The sequence below is a fragment of the Balearica regulorum genome, chromosome 2, assembly GCF_011004875.1.
Source record: "Balearica regulorum gibbericeps isolate bBalReg1 chromosome 2, bBalReg1.pri, whole genome shotgun sequence".
NCBI lineage: Eukaryota > Metazoa > Chordata > Aves > Gruiformes > Gruidae > Balearica > Balearica regulorum.
This window is the reverse complement of record NC_046185.1, coordinates 162,140,942-162,161,148: the sequence shown is the minus strand read 5'-3', so window position 1 is coordinate 162,161,148 and position 20,207 is coordinate 162,140,942. Positions and strand designations below refer to the sequence as shown.

At 40.1% G+C, this 20,207-nt stretch overlaps 2 protein-coding genes across 4 annotated transcripts in view; one reads left to right on the top strand and one right to left on the bottom strand.

Moving 5' to 3' along the window:
- Positions 1-1,817: 1,817 nt before the first annotated feature.
- On the top strand, positions 1,818-11,830 carry GORASP1 (golgi reassembly stacking protein 1). 3 transcript variants are annotated; one of them, XM_075746748.1, is made up of 10 exons: positions 1,893-2,037; positions 3,047-3,163; positions 4,506-4,586; positions 5,578-5,781; positions 6,429-6,515; positions 6,860-6,990; positions 7,546-7,687; positions 8,320-8,464; positions 8,800-8,955; positions 9,677-11,830. In XM_075746748.1, exons 2-10 carry the CDS (start codon positions 3,137-3,139, stop codon positions 9,958-9,960), a joined length of 1,257 nt encoding a protein of 418 aa, XP_075602863.1. In that variant the 5' UTR covers positions 1,893-2,037; positions 3,047-3,136; the 3' UTR covers positions 9,961-11,830. The 3 variants fall into 3 exon arrangements, with proteins under 3 accessions (XP_075602866.1, XP_075602864.1, XP_075602863.1); XM_075746751.1 differs by lacking the exon at positions 3,047-3,163 and having other exon boundaries at positions 1,818-2,037; XM_075746749.1 differs by lacking the exon at positions 3,047-3,163 and having other exon boundaries at positions 1,892-2,037; positions 4,506-4,720.
- Positions 11,831-14,441: 2,611 nt separating this feature from the next.
- Positions 14,442-20,207, bottom strand: part of WDR48 (WD repeat domain 48) — a 29,824-nt gene continuing 24,058 nt past the window's right edge. The window contains exons 16-19 of the mRNA XM_075746741.1: positions 18,943-19,030; positions 18,298-18,374; positions 17,317-17,509; positions 14,442-16,464 (exon numbers count right to left, since the gene is read on the bottom strand). Coding sequence (XP_075602856.1) covers positions 16,369-16,464; positions 17,317-17,509; positions 18,298-18,374; positions 18,943-19,030 — 454 coding nt within the window. The 3' untranslated portion in view covers positions 14,442-16,368. The remainder of the gene's footprint in view (positions 16,465-17,316; positions 17,510-18,297; positions 18,375-18,942; positions 19,031-20,207) is intronic.

The window sequence follows — 20,207 nt, the reverse complement described above, 5'->3', positions numbered from 1 at the left end:
TGCTATCTCATTCCCGAGTCCCTTTGAAGAGATCGAGTAAGTACCACCTATTCCTGCAAACTCTTATCGTTCATTTTGTCCGCTCCATAATCTCTTTGACCTTCACCTTAAATTAAGACAGATGCTCTGATGAGCTCCCTAGAAGGAAAGGTTTGGGGGTGGGAACCTCCTCACTATCTTCCATGGTAAACACAAACGCAAATAATTCCTGTTGGCTTTTTTTGCTAGGGTTTTGTATTTCCTAGGTATTCATTTTATACTGGGATCAGACTCTCTTCTCTGCCATCTACTTTTGGTACGTCTGAAAAAAGATTACTTATTTCTATTATTTATAGAAATACAATCACATGACCAACACTGCAGTTCTTCACTTGCACACCTGTTACAGAAGACATTCTGAAGAAAAGGAATTTAAGAAAAAATATAATTATGTGGTAAGGTTCCCAAATCAGTAACAGAAAACACAGAAAAATGTTTGACACAATTTTATTTTTTATGTATACTTACATGCACTTCTACCACATGCTCAGTGAATACAACGCACAGATCTGCAATCACAGCTTAGAGATAACACTGGAAAAAAGTCACTTAAAAAGGCTTCTGAGAATATCCTGGTCTTTCTTTGGAGAAAAAAGCAGCCGGTATGTACAGCTTTCAAGCATAAATAGCTATTGAAGTGACGGGAAATGAAAGAGTTAGAGGCAAAGGCAGAGGATGGAGAAAGCAGCTTTTTTTCTCTTCTGTCTTTACATGCCACACTTGAACCACAGGAATTATGTGGATAGGTTCTTTGGAAAAATGACACTTCGGAAGTGAGGCGAGCAGTAACTACCAGGGAGTTTTACTAAAATGGCTGCTTTTATACTGGAATGAAAGTAGTCATGCAGGAAATATAACTGGCACTTTACTAATATAATAATGCTTCAAATTATGACTTTGAAAACTTTCAGAGCTAACGGCAGAATCAGAAGAATTCATCCTAGGTAAAACAGAGTGGAACAGATATGAAATTTCAGGGGAATGGAAATATCACCACTTCCTAATAATTACCCAAACACAAGGGTCCCTGTATCTTGAAACAGCAACACTGGATCATTGATTTGCTTCTTCAAAGTCTGCAAATTGTCTCAGCCGGTGGAAATACTTTTCTTGAATGAGATACGTAACATATGCCTACGGGGAGGAACAGCACAGAAACACTTGCTCTTTTGCAATGCGCAAATTAGGTATTAGTAAAAAATAATCATCTCTTGCTGGATTATACTAACAGGAGTATAATTCTCAAAAGGCTGTTAGAATGAGAACAGTAGTTAACGGGTTTTTTTGTTTTTTTGTTTTTTTTTTAACACAGATTTGTAAGAATATACGTTAAAAAAAAAAAAAAAAAAAAGTGTGTTTCTGCCCAAAAAGAGCCTGCGAGACCCAAACCGCCATGCTGGCTGCCCCCCGATCCTCACTCCAAACGGCAGCACCTCAGGGCACCCCGAGCCCCAGGGCAGGCCCGGGGACCCACCCCCCCCGACTGCCGGCCTCCCCACCCCGGGAGCGGCGCCTGGGTCTCCGCCTCTGCCCGAGGGGCCGTGAGGAGCCGCAGCCCGGCCGAGCGCGGTGACAGACCCTCTGCCCGGCCCTGACAGGGATCGGCGACCCCCGCGCGCTCCGCCTCCCCTCAGCGCTACCCCGCAGCCGCGTGGCCCTTTCCCGCCCTCCCCCAGCAACACCTCGCTTCCCCCGCCCCCTCCCCGGTCGCTAAGGGCGTCACCGAGTGACGCACCCCGCCAGGCCGGCAGGGAGCGGAGTAGAGCCGCGTGCGTGTTCCCCTCCGCCGCGCGGGGGTGCTGGCGCTCGGCGCTCGCTTGCTCAGGCCTGCGACGCCCGCAGCTGAGGGAGCGGCGGGAGGGCGATGCTCGTTGCGGCCGCCCCCGCCTGAGGGTCCCGTCCCGTCCGGTCCGGTCCGGTCCCGCGGTGGTGGGCATGGGGCTGGGCTCGAGCTCCGAGGTCCCCGACGGCGGCGCCGAGGGATTCCACGTCCACGGGGTGAGGCGGCCGCCGCCGGGCCCGCGGGGGTGGTTCGCGCGGGGGGCAGAGGGCCGTGAGGGGCGGCGGGCGCTGAGGCGGGGCCCGGCGGGGCGCGGGGTCCCGCTTCTCCCCTCCTGCCCGCGGTGGCTCAGGGAGGCCGAGCCCGGCGCGGGAGAGGGAGCTGGGCTGGGGGCGGCGGGTCTGCGGCCACGGCCTCCCTGCTCCCCACCTGTCGGCTCCTTCCAGGGAGCTGCCACGACGGCAGGGGAGGAGCGGCCGCACCGCTCCTGGTAGGCAGCGGGTACCCGCCCGGCCCGACCTCACACCCGCCCCGGCGGCTTCACCGGGCTCGGAGCCTCCACCTGCGATGTCTTGGCTGCTGGACAACCGAGGGGAGCCTTCTGTGCTTCTTTCGAGGAATTTGAAATAGATTAATAGTTTAGTGTAGCCCTCCCTCCCTGCTCCCCTCCAAATTCCCACGACTTGAAGGTTTGGCTAACTTCTCTGCGGATTTTTACAGCATCTTGGCTGGGAATTAATTACTACTCCAGCCAGTGTTTTCCTGAGGGGCTACATCTCACGGCGTTGTACGTAGATGTAAATTTGTTGTAACTCCTCTGGCAAACTGTCTGCACATGCATTTGTTTAAATGTGTATCTTGGAGCTTAGATAGGCAGAGGTATCGCTGATAAGTTAACAGTTGTTGTGTAAGTTACCATCTCATGTAGTTGGTGATATTCCTCCTTGAAATAAGAATGGAAATGTTGTTGCCACATGCGGCTTTCCAGTTCATCAGCCGTTTGTGTTTCTCAACATCACAAGACGTGTCTGGGGTACCAGTGCTGTTGGGTAATCTGCTTTTGTCAGTCTCCTTAACTGAGTTAACTCCATCAGAAATGACACTCGGTCACGAAATGCCCCCTCCTTTTATGTTAAGTGCAGGATAGTGTCAGTTGTCTGTACTGAATGATGATTTTAGTGACCTACAATAGGCAGGGGACAAAGTAATTTTTTTTTTTCTCTCCAGGGAATTCAGGCAACTTGTGATAGGGTGTCATTTTGAAAACCAGATACTGCAGGATTTTTTTACAACTTACAGCTTTGTGTGGGATTCTGTATGGCTGTTGGACTTCCGAATAACAACGTAATGAGCTCTGTAGTAACGTCCATGTACTTCTTTCCGTGTACATTTTCATCCTTGACATTGCGTTATGTGATAATTTCATTGTAAGGCTTCTTGCATGTTATTTAGAATTGGGATGTAGGGTAAACTCTTTTCAAGCTTCACCTTGGTTCAGTGTAAGCTGATTGTTTGCTTTTGATGCAATTTAGGGTTGTGATGACAGTTAATACTTCCTACTCCCAATTGTGGTTACAGTGGTCAGTCTTGACTGTTTAATAATAAAGCATGATTTTTTTTTCTTTTCCCTAAAAGGTTTTGCTGAAGTAACTATGCTGTTACTTATCTATATTTTATAACTTGCATAGACAGTTATGCCAGCAAAAACCCCAATACCCATACAACTTTATTTAAAACAATAAAATAAAGTGGTTTGGTAACATAAGACAAAATATAAGATGTAGCATTTTTAACTTTGCTAGCAAGTAACTTTTTAGTTTAGATGATGCATGGGTTCTAACTTAGCACTTAAATTGCGGAGTGGCTTTCAGAAGTCAAATATATTGCAGGTTATGGGCTGTACTGCTGAGTTCACAAAAAGTAAAGGTACAAGCAGTGTGAGCTGTTGGCATGTTCGCAATGGTTCCCTTAATAATACGTTGCTTTGTTATTATGCCTTGAAGTTGGTATACTCTGATATACTCTACATATGTGAAGTTCTGTGTAATTTCTGGTGGTTTTTTCCCTGGTATGAATGCATTTTAATAGCTATTTTCTATATTTTGTTATTATATCTGCTTTACGATAACTTGCTTATAATGAAATTGAGATGTTGCAACTCTTATTTCTTATGAATCTTTGGTAAGTGGTGGCAATCTTCTTGACCAGTACTTGTGGTTAGCCATGCATTTGTAGTTTCCTCTCTTAAGTGTTCCTATTCTAATGGATTGTAAATTGTGGTAACCTAATTGTAAATTTTGTTTATGTAAAAAAAAAAAAAAAAAAGGCTGTGATGTAATTAGGGACTTCCGATGTGCTCAGGCTATAAGTAGAAGAAAATTCTGAAGCAGCACTTTGAAAACTAAGCCCTTTTCCAAAGTCCTCAATATTTAATAATTCCATGCTGTGGGCTCTGCGTCACAATACTTGTCTTGTATGGGGTTCAGTGCCTGTTTTTTACAGCTTAACTAGTTGTTCATAGTTCTATAAAAATAAGTTCACAATTGTGGACTGCTTCCTGAGGTCTGTCATCTGGTATCTCATCTTTGGTTCAACTCGAAAGTAAATATTGAATCAAGTGTAAAGATTAACATTGTCACTTAATGTAACTAGAGATCAATGTATAATAAAAATGTATGTTTTGCAGGTTCAAGAAAACTCCCCAGCTCAACAAGGAGGACTGGAACCTTTCTTTGATTTCATCATTGCAATAGGACACACTAGGCTTGTAAGCCTCACATTATTTTATTTTTTTTTTTCCCCTGCATGAAATATGGGTGTTGTAATGATGGAAGGTAGAAGCCAAAGCTGTCACAGTAAAAAAAGCTTTTCGTATTGGACATTGTATATGACATTAACAAGGTAAAGTAAAACTTGGTGGTGGTCAAAGTCCTCTCTGGCTGGATTCAAATTTGAAGAAAGTCTTATTTATGCCTGTAGTCACCATAACTTCTTAACAGATTAACACAATGTTTATTATATTACTCATTTTCCGCCACAAGGTGAATATTGAACTGGAGAGCTCAATGGTAAGAGCTCAACATTTGTTTAAACAAGCTTATTCCAACATTTGATAAAACATGAAAAAGAATCTTGGCCTGTCTGCTTATACTTAAACCTGGGAACACAGTTCGTGTATAGTGACTTACAAAACAAGTGTTGAATTTTGTTTTGTTGGGTTTTTGGTTTAAAAGGCTCACGGCTTTGGCTGTATGCTTCATCCTAGCTACATGCAAGCTGAATTCATTAAGTTTGTCTTGCATTTATTAGTGGAGGTGTCTTTCTGGAAATGATAATTGTAATTATGGAAGATCACAGTCAATCTTTTAACATGACCGAAATAATGGTAGTTCTCTAACCTGTTCCCCGGTTGTCTGTCCTTTCGCAGTCAACTGCGATGACTTCGAAGGGTTATTGAGTAAGGACTGGGATCACAGGCACCAAGTAAAATGTTGCTGCTTATTGTTATGACTACATAGTTCAGATCTAATGTTGCTGATGTTATTTAATAGCAGTTGTGAAGAACAGGAATGTAAGTGGTGAAATGGAATAACAGTAATTACTTGTATAAGGGACATGTACTGACAGTACTGGCTTCTTTCCAATAAAAGAAAATTAAACTGCTGGGACTGATCGTGAAACCTAAACTTTGACAGTTTTGGTTCTTTGTATTCAGCTAGAAAAAATATTAACTATATATCTCTTTCTGTGCTCTACAGAATAAGGAAAACAATATGTTGAAAGATCTGCTGAAGGCAAATGCTGAAAAAGCAGTGAAGCTGGAGGTGTATAATATCAAAACAATGAAAATAAGAGAGGTGGAGGTGATCCCCAGTAACATGTGGGGAGGACAAGGTCTTCTTGGAGCCAGCGTGAGGTTCTGCAGTTTCCAGGGAGCCAATGAACACGTGTGGCATGTTTTGGTGAGACAGAATTCCTCGGTAGCTCGTTAGTGTTCATATAACCTTGTTTTAAAGGGTAATGTTTAGAAATAATTTGTATGTAGAAGTACAATGCTTTTTATGTAGAAGTACAATGCTGAAATCACACAGAAGAAGAGAACGTGGTCTTAAAAGTTTGTCTGAGCTATTTGAATAGGGACAAGCAGTGGGTGACTGTTAGTACGAAGTAGCATGTGACAGGGAGAAGGGTGTTTCATCTTACATTAAAGAATCAGTGGCAAAAGCAAAAAAGATTTTGGCTTGATAGGTGTCTCTGTGTTGGCTAAACAGCCTCACAGTAATATTAGTGTTGTGAAAAGCACCAACAATTACTTTAAAATTAAGAGGGAGAGCTGCAAGTGTAGAAGAGCCTAGGAAAGACTGATGTAATCTTTTGTTATGTTTCTAGTTTTTAAATAAATGCAACTTCACTTCTTCACAATATCTCCTTTTGCATTGGTAGTATCTCGGTCTTTCTTATTCAGTGTGTTTTACAAGGTGTCACACCTCAGTGTAGGCTGTTTGAGGACTTCTATTTTATCCCATAAACAAAATGTTCTTCCTTCTGTTGTTTTTGGAGTTAGTTTATTCTGCTGCCAGTGCAGATGACATGTGTCGTTCTTTCACAGGATGTTGAACCTGCATCTCCTGCAGCTCTAGCTGGTCTCCAGCCGTACACTGACTACATTGTTGGATCTGATCAGATTCTTCAGGAGGTAGGGCGTGTGTTCCTTCAAGTAATGATTGTCTTTGTGCCTGCCAAGTGTATGTTGTAGGGTGGCTTTTTTTTTTTAAATAAATCTAATTGCATGTACATGCATGGGATAGGCTTTGATGTTTATGCAAGATACTTTATGGTTGAGATAAACATCATCTTTTTTAAATCTGACAATAAAAAAGTTGCCCCAAAGATCAAACTACAGTAGTGCATTTTTAGTCTGTCTTTGGGTCTTTAGTATCTTGTGTTGTAGTAAATAACTGCATAAAATGCTAACTTGCTTCCAGCTTCTTGTCTTACACATTTGAGTTTAATAACTAGTACTTTTTTCTTTTTTCTTAGTCAGAGGATTTCTTTTCACTGATTGAATCCCATGAGGGGAAGCCACTGAAGCTGATGGTTTATAACACTGAAGCAGATTCCATTCGAGAGGTAGTTGTGACTCCCAATGGAGCTTGGGGTGGAGAAGGAAGGTACTGATCTCCGGACAGTCACTGGCTGATGACAGGTTATATACTCACTGTAAATGAGCTCCTGTTAAGAGTATTATTGTTATTGTTGTTATCTTTCTGTTTTCAAGTTAAGCGTTGTTTCCCTACACTTGTTACACAAAACTGTTCATGTTTTCATGAAAAAATAGCTTAGAACTAGGAATTAGGCATGTTCTGGATCTAATCCTGTTTGAGCTGAAACCAATGGCAAATCCATGTTGATGTCCCTGGTAGCAGATTCACTAGCCACGCTCTCACAGTCAAACATTTGGTTAAAGCAAGAACAAAATCTAAATTGGGTCAGATTATTAGTTTGTAAAGGTATAAAAATAATCAACTGAAAGCCCAGCTATGTATGTCTAAATGTGAACTGCAGAGTGCTCCTTGAGTACTCTAAGTGAAATGATTCTTACAGGTAGGTGTTTCTTGCTATAGGTTCAAACTCTTCTTGTTTTAAAGAGTCCAAATTTTAAACACTTACTAGCTGTGTTAAGAACACCTTTTTTTTTCAAGTCTTGTTTAACTTTTCTTGTACAGTTTAGGATGTGGTATTGGATATGGCTATTTGCACAGAATTCCAACACAGACTGTAGTATCGAAGAAAAAGCCAGAAAGCAAACCACCTTCACCCTTACCAGAAGCTGGAACTCCTGTACCATCTACTAATGGTTACACAGAGGTATGTAGGAAATCTGTTATGTTCTCTGGAGTTTCAAAACTTTCTACTTGTTGGAACATTCATAATACAGAATATTTTTGTATAGCATACAATTTTGCTTGAACAGAATGGAGTTAGGTGAAGGGAAGATGAGCACTGATGATGCTGAGCAGATGACTGGAAGGGTAGCATAAGTGAGAAACTCTGTTTGCTGAGCTGTACCCTTTATTTACCAGCTGAAAGTTTGAGAATTCTTCCATATCCCTCATTGTATTTGGGTGCAATTACATATATTACAACTACTCTTTCACCAGCGCTGGCTGATGAAATTTTTGCCAGGTATTTTCATCTTATTTTGAAGACTTGCATACTAACGCTGCGTCAGTCACTGAGAATCACATTAGAAGAATACCCTGCTCATTACAAAAAATAAAATACACCTACAAGAATTAAGTATGGACTATTCTTCTAAGAACGTACTGGCTTTAAAAAGCTCCATGGGAACATGCCCGAATCTATCAGTTTTGACATCATAGATTCTCTCTGAATTGGTGCACCTGGAGACTGAGGCAGAATGCTTTCATAGGAAAGTCATATTCAGGTGAAGCTTTCAGTATAAAAAGATGCTTTTCCTTCTTCCTGTGTTATTCCAGACTCCGTTAATGGCACCTGCTTCTCAGAGTGACAGCTCTGAAATAATTATGAACACGGACCATTCCACAGATCAAGAAATGAGTGGTTATTCACCAGAAAGCTCCCTTTCTCCTCCCCCCCCTCTCCAGAGAGTTATGGATCCAGGTATATTTTCTTAGGTGCTTTTTTTCAGCAATTCTTTAGCGGACATCTGAGTAAACTAATAAATGTAGAACTATGAGAATTGATAGTTGTTTTCCTTAAAGCTTTTGACTTCACTGGATTTCAGAGCTGTAGAATTTGGGTACTGTGAGCCTGACTGAGGTCAACATTCTGCAGAAGTCTTTCCACTGATGTCAGTTAACTTTTAGGTTAAATTTATTTGCATTTAGCAGGGAGGGGACTTCATTGACTTCAGCCTGGATAAGAACATGTCTTTTTCAATCTAGAATTTTGTGTTATATCTAAACCAGTACTGTAATATTTGCTTTCTCCATCAGGATTTTTAGATATGTCTGGTATCTCATTTCCTGAACTCACTGACCTAACAAAAGTGTCCAACACGTCTTCATCTGCCTCCTTCAGCATGTCAGCAGCAGATGCTGTAGTAGGCACCGAAAAGTTACTGTCAAACAATGAAGCTTCTGCTTATTTTGGTAAGTGTATTCAAGATTTCCTTTAGGCCTCTGACCCAATTCCTGGAACGGCACCAACTTATGACTGGTCAACAGTATCATGCTTTTTAGAAATAAGCCGATCTTAAGAAAAAGTATAAAGAGGATTGGCTAAAATGAGATGGAAGAAGTAGCAGAAATCGGGTGCAGAAGTGGACAAAAACTAATAGGCTTTTTTATAAGATTATAGAATGGGTGTCTCTTTCTTTAAATGAAAATGCTGATGATCCAAATTAAACTGACGTTAAAAGTAGGCATTTCTTTCTATAATCAGTGTAAATGCATTTTTGTACCACAGCCTTGTCTCTACAGTTGTAAAGTGAAAACAAAATTGCAGTCATCTTAATAATGACTTCTCTAGTTAAAAAAAATGCCAAACACCAAAACCTTCCTATTATGGCTGCCTTTCTTTTTTAAAAGGCAGGGTGGGAAGAGTTGTAACACAAAATAAAACATTTCTAGCATGAGAATACAGCAGAGCAAACAGTTTGTGGTCTCTTAGAAAGCTACTTGCACCATCAGGTGTTCTGGATTTGGGGAGAATTGGGTAAAAGCAGCCTGTGTATTTGACAGTTGTGAACCAGGCTATGTGCCTGTGCAAGGTGTCTCATTCAAGCTGATTCTTCTAGATGTATGGTAACCAGAGGCACTGTCTGTTATCCTGACAGTTTTTGGGTTTTTATAAACTATTTCTATTTTCCAGAAAGTGCTACGGCTTTGGACCCTGAAGATGTAACTATGTATTCTGAAGGCTCAGTCAAGCAGCCTGAGTTGGACAACCTGCTGCCTTCAGTTCCATCTTTACCTTCTTTTACTCTTCCTAATGAAATTTCTTCAAAAACAATACTAGGAACTGATCCCGATAACCGAGAAACAAAGCTGCTCTCAAACAGCGTTGAGCGCTTGTTAACCACTACTCCTGTGAAACCAGAGGATGAAGCAGTATGTGAACAGAAAGAGGAAGAAGCTGCACAAAAGGATGAGTGAAACAGGTGCTGCTTTTGTTTACAGACTGCTATATGCTGTAATACTACATCTTGGAGTATTTTTCTGATTTTGAAAGAATTACAGCTATTCTATTTTGTTAGTGTAGACAGTGCTATAAAAAAATCGTATGAAATACACATCCTGTTGCCTTTTCCAATCATTGTTGAATGTGTTGATCTGTATTCAAACTTTGAATGCTGTCTAAAATCACCAAATTAATGGAGAAATTAATGCAGAAACAAGTTGGAGACTGGCAAAATGCTAAGTTCCTGAATTTGCCTACAGATGCTCCTGAATGTATTTATGAAGGCACTCCGCCTGAGCAGTGACACTTAATGATGACTTTCTCAGTATCATTGGCATTAAAAAAAATTATTTATGGTTTTGACTTGCTAGAAAGCTTTTCTAATGGTACGCCTCACTTTGACAGGTCTTGTGACTTTCAAGGCATTTCCTATCTCAAGATATCTTTACTTATTACTCTGCAAACTCTGTTTTTTCTTGTTTTAGAGTCCCTCCTCTGTAACCGTTATTCATGTACCTTCTCTACAACTACTTTTGCAGGAAAGGAAGTACCACATGGTTTGAAGTCACAGCATATAGACATGACAAAATTGTGTGGGTGGGTCACTTCAGTTCTCCAATGGACCACATGATAGTCTCACAGTTAAAAAAAAAGGGGGGGGGGGGGAGAAATGATGAAACTACCTGAATTCAAAGATCATTTTAAGTCAAGCCCATGTGGTTTTTAGGGTGATTGACCTTTTTGGTGGAGTTGAATATATCTTGGTTTCTGTAGTAACAGAAATAGTTTTTCTTTAGTTGTGCTTCTCTGTTTTTATACAAATCATTAGGTTTAAGACATGGGGATGGAACACACTAGTGCAGCACTATCTATTGCTTTTTCTAGCTTCTCTGTTTTGTTTGCACTTGTCTTGCAACAGCTTCTGAATGTAGTAGCAAACATGAAATGAACAAAGAGAGATGTGGGTGTTTTCATACCCCTCAGGGCAGTGATTTATGATGGAATCTTAAATCTGCTGATTAGGAATAAATTTGCTATAGCTGCTACAGTTACTGTGGTGAAAATCTTCCATGAATTAAGATAACTACAATGTTGGGTGTGTTTTTAAGCCAGAGTATACTTATTTAGCACAATATTGTCTAATTTCCTTTTCTCTTACCCTGTTTCTACACTGGAGATTAGTAAGCAGAAATGACTGGTAAGGCTCAAACCTAGTGGCAGTGCGGTACGGGAGCCTGGGTCACACTGATTTGCCTGTCACTGCTCCGCAGATGAAGTTGCAACACAGGAAGAGTCTTCAGCTGAGTATATGCTTACATAAAATCAGTCCTCTGTATCCCTTCATCTGTTAGTCTTAAACAGTGTTCACATAAAATGCAGTAGCTTTGGCCAGGATGGTCAGAATACCTTCTGCATTAAAGAATGTATTAAGCTCTACTGCAGGTAGTAGAATTAAGAAGAGATAAGAAATCTAGTCTTCTAAATCATTTGTTAATAGTGAACAGATTTTTTACTATACTGCTCAAATGTCCTCTTTTCTTCCCCCAGCTGACTGTTACAAGGGTGAACAGCCAAACACTAAAAATAAATGTAAATTAAGCTATGGGTAAGCTTGGTCTCAGACCCTGATGACATCTTAGGTGATCTATTTGTTGGGGGTTTTTTTGTTGTTTATTTAGGACTGTTTCTAGTCTTACACCTCTTTCAAAACTGTCTTTAAGCTGGTAGTAGCTTATTTAAGTGAAGCTATACCATGAGCACCCTTTAGAAATTTAAGAGCAAGGAGTGTCAAAAGTCAAACTAAATTTCAAATAATTATTTCAGTAATAAATGGCTTAACACTTATGGCAGTCTGTGTCCTGCCTGCTTTGTATTAACTGGATCCTGGGAGGGGAGGGGGGAACCTGGTTTATATTTATGAAGACTTGATTCTTCTTTGAACAGTGGTCTAACCTACCCATGCACAAAACCAAACAGCAAGTTAAACCTCTAGCAGTAGTATGTTGTATTCTCCTAAGCTGTAACTTTATCATTTAAGTGCTAAATGAGGTGAAGATTTTACCTCCTCATCACATTCCTTTTCTCTTGACAATTGGGACGCTACCTTTTGAGATGCCCAAAGCTACCTCCCTGCTGCAGCAGAGCAGTAGAATGTATGCTTGTACTCATGGGTGCAGAAGTGAGAAAGCTGATTAGAATTTTTTAGTTTCTGAATATAACCCAAGAAGAGTGGTAGAAGCCCCTGAGAGCATCTGGATCCAGAGAGGAACCACTCCTGGAGCCACGGGCCTCCTGCTGTTGCCGCAAACTTAGAGAGCAGGAGATACGTTATGTTGATCTGAAAAAGAAGTAGAATGGCTGTGGAAGACAGAGCTATTTTTGAGTGAAATGGCTTTTGTATTTGGGATTTCAGCAGTATCATAAGGAGGGCAAAACCGGGAGGAGGCTGTTGCCTTAGAGTGCTTTGTACTAACTTGTGAGCTTGGGTGCAGTGGATGTGTAGCTAGATGCTGCACCGTCATTTGGTACAGGCAGATGTGCTAGGATAAGCTTCCAGCCCAGAGATGCTCTCCTGTATTGATAATCAAGTCTGGCAGACATTAAATCCAAAGAGGCCAGTGGGAGCTCAGGTATTACAGCAGGGATTAGGCAAAGCTCATCTCCACTGAGCTGCGCCTCCGCTAACCCTAATGAGCCAGAGCACTGGGCGCTGATGATGGTTAAACACAGGATGGGTGCTCAGAGAGGCTGTGGCACCCACCCAGGTACTCAGCTCTGCTCAACAAAGGCTGGAGCAACTTGGGCAAGCCCTGCCCCAAGCAAGGCTAACTTCAGCATCCTTCTGTTCTCAAGTAAATTACTCTATTCACGGGAACTTTGGAGCAATAACCCTGTAGGAGGAATGATCCTACCCCCAAAAATCAGGATAAGGAAACAACCATCCTAGAGATAAACATGCAAGTCTTAACAGCAATATGGATGCTGAACTAGTTCCAGCTGAACTTGAATTTACATCTCCAAGTGTAAGATCATGTGCTTAAAGATAGGTGCTAAATGTCAAGTTCAAGAAATTTCTATGGATGAAGTTTGAATCAAACGGGACCTCTGTGAAAGAAGAAGTGTAATTACCTCAATGTAATCTGCTGGCCAAAATCTGGAGTGCTCTAACTGGAATCACACCATTAAGAGTCGCTCTATGCCTTTACCTTTGGCAAATGTGTTCTCTCTCCTTCCCTGGCACCTCCACACTAACTCACCTCAAACTGACCTCTGCAACTTCCCTCTCCCCCAGTCAGCAACTCTCAGATCACCATGTTGAACAGATGCCCACACGCCAGCCTGTGTGACCCGAGCCACAGGACGGGTCCCCTCTCCTCCACAATATGGGCAATCAAACTAGCACATCCCCCGTCCCCTATTTTCCCCACCGCTTGGCAATAAGGTAGAACTACATTATCTCCTGCCTAGGGCTTATTTTAAGTAATTTTCTTTTTTAGTGATTCTAAAAGTTAATGCTAAATCCTTCAAGTAGGTCTTCTCTTCCTAAAATGATACTCATGCTTTGGCTGCAACTACTGAGCCTTGCTCTCCTATTCTTACCACTACCCCACCTGAAGACAAAAAAAAAAAAAAGACTTGTCATAGATAAAGGTTTTTCCAGGTGACACTACTAAATAATAGATTTACAACTCCTTTCTAATATGAACTTGGAAATTAAGGAAGCTTCTACAAATGAGCAGCCTTTCCTATCATTCTGGCAAACTGGAACTCTCTTCACAATGTCAACTCCTGAATGCTGTGCAGGGGCCTCTCCTGCTCTTGACTTCAGGACTCTACAGACAGCACAATTCCAAAAAAAAGGTGACAAATCAAAAGGGAGTAGCAAAAAAGCCTCCTCTTGCCCCTCCATCTAAGATGGATGCTGGGAGTCTCTGGGAGCACTGAATTAAATTACCGCATCCTCTCCAAGAGCAGCTCAGTTAACTGTCCCTACAGCAAAGGCTTTGAGTATTCTGTACTGGTGTTTTCAGTATCAGGAAACCCAGTCTTGGCTTCCCACCTGTCTCTTGCAGGGCTAAAATCTTTCCACAGCCATAAAACTCAGTGTCAAGTCGCAGGAGTCGCTGGTAGCAGGGCTGTCTTTTCTTACGCACTACACTGGTGTTAGCACAAAGTATCTATATAGCAGAAAAGCACTGCCCATGCGAATGACATTACTCCAGCACGTTCTCCACCTCCACAGGATCTCAGAGCTTGCATTTGAAGGCTTGCATGCCTGCTAAATTCTTACATCCAACCCTCTTACAAGATCATCTTCAAGGGGTGGTGTTAAGGCACTGCCACTTCTTCAGCTGTTCCATTACTCTCAAACCCTTTGTAATAGAACCGTTAAGTGGCAACGGTCCAAGCTCTAAAATTGCATAATTGATCCAATACACAAAACAACCGGAAAATATTTTAACTAAAGCCTTTTATTCTATACAACTGTGAAACATCATTTACCCTTCTGGCATTGCAGACTCTTCTGTCAATCTTTCCTGAAACTGTGTTTCGGGATGGTTAGGGAAAAAAAAAAACAACACAAAAAAGAAGAAAAATTACAACCTTGGCTGATTTCAAACAAAATTACTGGGAGCAATTCCAATGTACACAAAGGGACAGCAAGACAACCAGGAAAAAAAACCAAAGCAAACAATGCCTATTGGAACAAGTGTAGACCCTTGCTATTAATAAATACAAGTCAGGACAATTTATCAATAAAAGTTGCAGTTCTGTTTAACCATTTAATTCACAAATATGTGTAGTTATAGCACAGTTATGTCAAACTGAGCATCCACAGAAATGGGGATTAAAAACTGAAACTGACTCTCAAAAGACAGGGAAAAGACCTGCTAGCTTCGTTCTGAACCGTATTTTTTGTTTAAGCAATGAGTTTGTTCAGCTAGGTTTAAGAGTGCAGAAGGTAATAATTTGACTTTTTTTTTTTTCTCTCAAATAAAATACGATGAAAAATATTTTATTTTTTGTTTGACGAATACAATCCCAGTAATATAATTTATTGGGACTTTCTTTAGGCCTCAACCTAAATCTTGATAGCAAGATACAGGAAAGGCAAGAGCATATGTCTCCTGAAGAAACTCGAATAATATACTGCCCTTTGAAGGCACTTGTGCTTCTGCTTCAGACAAGAGTCATTTTTACACAATTTCTTTATGAGGATTTGTAATTTGTTCTGGCTACAAATGGGTTTCCGGGACAGCCCTACATTTTCTCATGAAAAGTTGAAATGCCTTTACCCCCTCCCCCCAATAAGTTAAACTCTATAAAAGACTACTATGAGTCTATGACAGTCACAGATTTTTAGAAATAACAGTGAAAAGAAGATCCGCATAAATCTCTAACAAAAGAACAACTGCATATAAAACTTCAGAAAAGAAGAATAAGTATTTTTATATCATGAATATGAAATCTGCTGAGAAGTTTCTAAAGTTTAACATTAAACATAAGAAGTTATTTTCAGAATGGTCTGAAGTTTTAACAAAACGTCATGTAGTTTTGGAGCACAGTTACCAAAAATTAGACTACTGCATCTTTAGAACAGCTAGGACACAGTAGTTATAGGAAGTAGTTATATATATTTAAAAAAAAAAATCTCCTTAAGTTGCTGCAAAGCATGTTCACTCTATTATGATGCACAGCATCATTGGACTGACCCTGCTACAATACTTATCTAGTGTTCTTACTCTGCACATCAATAGCTCTCTAAAGCAACAATTGAGTTGCAGTATTAAAACACGTCTAATGTTAACCCTTCATTTGCAATTAAACAGGCTGATTCTTTCAATTATGCAATTCCTATTTTCTGTTGTTTTTCTTTTCCAAATTTCTTTAAGTGGTAGACATGTTTGAGTGTGAGAAATCATTGTAGGAACTTTATGAATGGAATGTACTAAAACTACCTTGTGTGCAGTTCTGAATTACATTGTGAACACAGCGACTACTATGGCCAAAACAGCTTCATATCAAGCATGAGCAGATGAGGATATTATGTTCTGGAAAAACAAAAGCAAAAAGGAGGAAGCAAAAGTCTGCACTGGATTATCATCCATTCTCTGTACACCTCACACAACACGAACCACTCAGGGACTTCCCATCTCATTGGCTGAGACTAGGACAGACTTTAGTTTAACTCATATAGATTTTTTTTTTCCTCTATATTACAGATCTATTAGTCACTTCAATTAAATGTATACTTTCCGTCCATACTGAGTCATTAGAAGTCTCATCTACCTTAGGGGTTCAGTGGGCTTCTATAGTACTATTCTTGGAACCAGTACAGTATGGTCAAGTAAATAAGTAACCATTTGGGTCCACCACTCCCTTCACGTTGATTTCTGGCGATAATGAAGCGTCAGATCACCACCACTCTTCCAAATGAAGTGCTTTACAGTTCGAAGGTCCATATTCGGATCCAAAACCTAAACAGTAAAAATTCATCTTTTATTCCACAAATCTGCAAGACTGCCAGAAATTCAAAGCTAAAACACTCTGGTTGGGCAAAACAATCCTATGGGTGAATTGGCATCAAAGATGAACCATGCAAAGGTTCAGAATTTCCAACTAGCAAGTAAAACTGGCGCATTATGTGTTCGGCTATTCTCCCAAGTAACAAGCAATAGGACGAGGAAATGGAGTCAAGATGCACCAGCGGAGGTTTAGATTGGGTATTAGGAAAAATTCCTTCACCAAAAGGGTTGTCAATCACTGAAACAGGCTGCCCAGGGAAGTGGTGCAGTCACCGTCCCTGGAGGTATTTAAAACGTGTAGATGTGGTGCTTAGGGACATGGTTTAGTGGTGGACTTGGCAGTGCTGGGTTAACGGTTGGACTCAATCTTAAAGGTCTTTTCCAAGCTACATGATTCTATTATTACTACGTATCACATAACTTCGTATTACAACCACCTCCTCAATATTTGATCTTCATGTACTTATTACACTTACTAGACCATTCAGGATTTTGGACAAATTTTAAATTCTGCTAGAAATGTAGAATTAAAAACATTCCAAAAATGCTAGAAATGGAACTCTGGAATGGTATTAAATCAATTTGTTGAGTATGAGCAAGCAATCCCATAAAGGCTATTAGTTAGACCAAATTAAACAGGCACACTATACAAAATTCTTTGATCCAGCTATCTGCAACCGTCTGAACTTGCGTCAGCAGTTAGTTAACATGACATCAAAACATGTACGTAGTTTAAAAGGTAATAGATCATCTATAGCATTTGTCAAGCTTTTGTCTACAGGCTAAAAAGCCCGACTGACTTACCTGGTCCTGGCACAGCAGTTCAATCTTCTCCTCTGCTAGCACAGCAATGTCCTCCTCTTTTTCTTGTTCTCCTGCTTTTTCATTATTGGAAGAGCTAGTTGTCTGCGATTCATTATCCAAGTTTATGATTTTCTCATAGACGTGTTCCATCACTTTCCTCACTTGAAGCATATCACTTGCTGACAGTCGGTCTCTATACAAAGGTAAGCAAAGTGTGGCAGGAAAAAACGTGACAAACTATATTTCTTATCTTCACAATACCTTAATACGTAGCAAACTATGCAACTACCCAGATAAGCTCTTTATATAATAAGTTTAATAGTAAATAATTGAGATCATCCAGAATACCATGATCACAACAGGTATTTATCCAAAAATTTACACAGCAGAAGGGACACAGAAAAGCAGTAAAATATTCAAAAGACCAAATTAAAAATCAAACCTTAGATGAAGAGTATTGTACACAACTCTCATTCTTTCACTAGAAAGGGGATTAGTAAAAGAAGGACAGAGGAGATGGAATAATAAAAGCGGTAAGCCAGAAGGTGCTGTTCACCCTACGACATTAACAGAAGGGCATTCTGAAGTAATAAGCAGCAGCAGTTTTTCCATAAAGTACACAAAAAGTCTATGAAGCTCCTCTTTCACAAATTGTAAAGAATTCAACAAGACCTAAAGAGGAAATAGCCATTTGTGGAGGATACCCCAAAATGTTGCATGTAAAAGGTAAGCACATTGTCTATGACACTGACTTCCTATCTGAGAACCTGCATTGATTTCTAATCTATATAGCTCCCAGTTACAGCTAATGCGACAGGCAGACTGTCTTGCATTCCCTACTGTCAGGTTTTGTACCTTTTCCTTTTAAAAACCTATTATTCCTCACGGTTAGAAATAGGAAACATAATATAAATATATATAGTTCGTATATTTTAGTAATGATAATAATAACAAATAAAAATGCAAATATGCATTACTTACTTTTTTAAAGTTTTTGCCCCTGATGATGAATGAGGTTGGAGGTAGAAGGGAATCTTATTGAATTTGGGCATATTTTTCTAGAAGGAAACAGATTTGAAAAGTGTTAATTAAAGATGAACTGTTATCAGCTCCTATTTCCACCAGCTGTTATGTGAAGTATATTCAGCTCCTAATTATCAAAAACCAAGAGAGATCCTTAATCAACATAACCACCCCAGCCAACTTCCAAATTACTCATACTCCTGAGATGCTTCAATTTAGACGATGCACATATTATATCTAGCTTTTGAATATAAATTATCATTTATTTCAAAGGAAATTAGATAGTATCAAAAGACTGCAGCAGTATGAAGAGCATTCTCTGTTCCTGAGCTCCACATTTGTTAAGGATACCAATTATGCAGTGTTTTGAATTATTTTTCTAAGACTTTCTGGCAAAAGAAAGTGAGGAAAAATACCTTTACTGGATACATCAAAGAATAATGAATCTCAAAGGGTCTTGAATACAGACCTTGACATCACTTATTTTAAATACCAACAGAGTAAGAATTTAAAGTGTCATTTCAGATTCTGTACAGTTAAAAAATATTGTAGTTCACCTTAAGAAACCAACAAAAAGGCAAACTCTATACAGGTGATACTTACATCCACAGTGATGTCAATTACCCATTGTGGCACAGTTTCATTAAGAAGCATAGATTCAGTTTCACCACCTGAATCCCGACATAATAACCTAAGACACAGAGAAATAAACTTTGTGAATGAAAACAATTATTGTTAATGCATGTTAAAAAGCTTTCAGGAGAAGACCTGCCCTTTTAATGGGCAGGGAGCTTGAACCTGTTTAGCTGGCCCTTTACGTCATCACACTTATTGGGGAAGTGATCACATATTTTCTATGAAGTCCAGAAAAAGTAGTTGCAGGAAGACAGATCCCTAAAGCACAAACAGGGAGGTGTCTCAGCAGACCCTAGGCTACGGTACAGAGAAATTCTGTTCACCCTACAACATACTTTGCTCATGGATTGCATATATTGTGTGTTGAGGTACAAAACTGTCGTAAGAAGGGGAAAGGCAATAAAAAAAAAAAAAGCAAGCAATTCTTTTCTGCTTGGAAAAAATGAGCTTTGCATGTAAAGCATCTGCTAAGCTCTCACCAAATGGAAAGAAGAAAACCAATTTTAAGAAATGTGCACACACAATGGTGAAACAAAGTCAGACATAATTTTATAAATTCCAATCAAGTATTTTGTCAGAGATTCCTGCAAACCACCTTTTAGGTCCAGTAAGTATGGCTTATGCCCTCCAATGGTGTCTTTTCAGCATAGGCTCGAGAACAAGCCTATGTTTCCACCAGTACAGATTGGATGCAAATATTAAGCTCCAGCTACAATGTAAATACATTGACACTGCAGAAAAAAACATCAGTTTTCAAAGCTGAAAAAGGTTACCCTGTTTTACTGACCAATTCATGGACCAAAAGTTACAGTTTTTGGGCCTATTCAGCCTGGGAAACAAAACCAACAAATCGAACATCCCTCACCCCTCAAATTTAAAATCCACTATGTCAGTAAGTATTAAATGCTTCAGGGTATTTTAAAGTTAGGCATTTGTTTTGCAGCACTATTAAACGGTCTCTGACGTCTCCTATATCACAGGCTTTTCAACGCAGAATGAAAAGAAATAGAAGGGTAATCAGTATATACACATTACAATACAGAACCTGTGTTCCTACCTGCCAGAGCTGAGCGCGTTCTACTGGGTCATCAACTCTAATTCTGGGAGCAGAAACCAGCTCTCTAGTGAGTAGGGTCTCCTGAGTCATTAATGCTTAAAGACCAGCATAACATACCCATAAGAGAAGTTCTACAAGAATCTGAAGTAACACAATTTCATTCTAAAACTAAGTT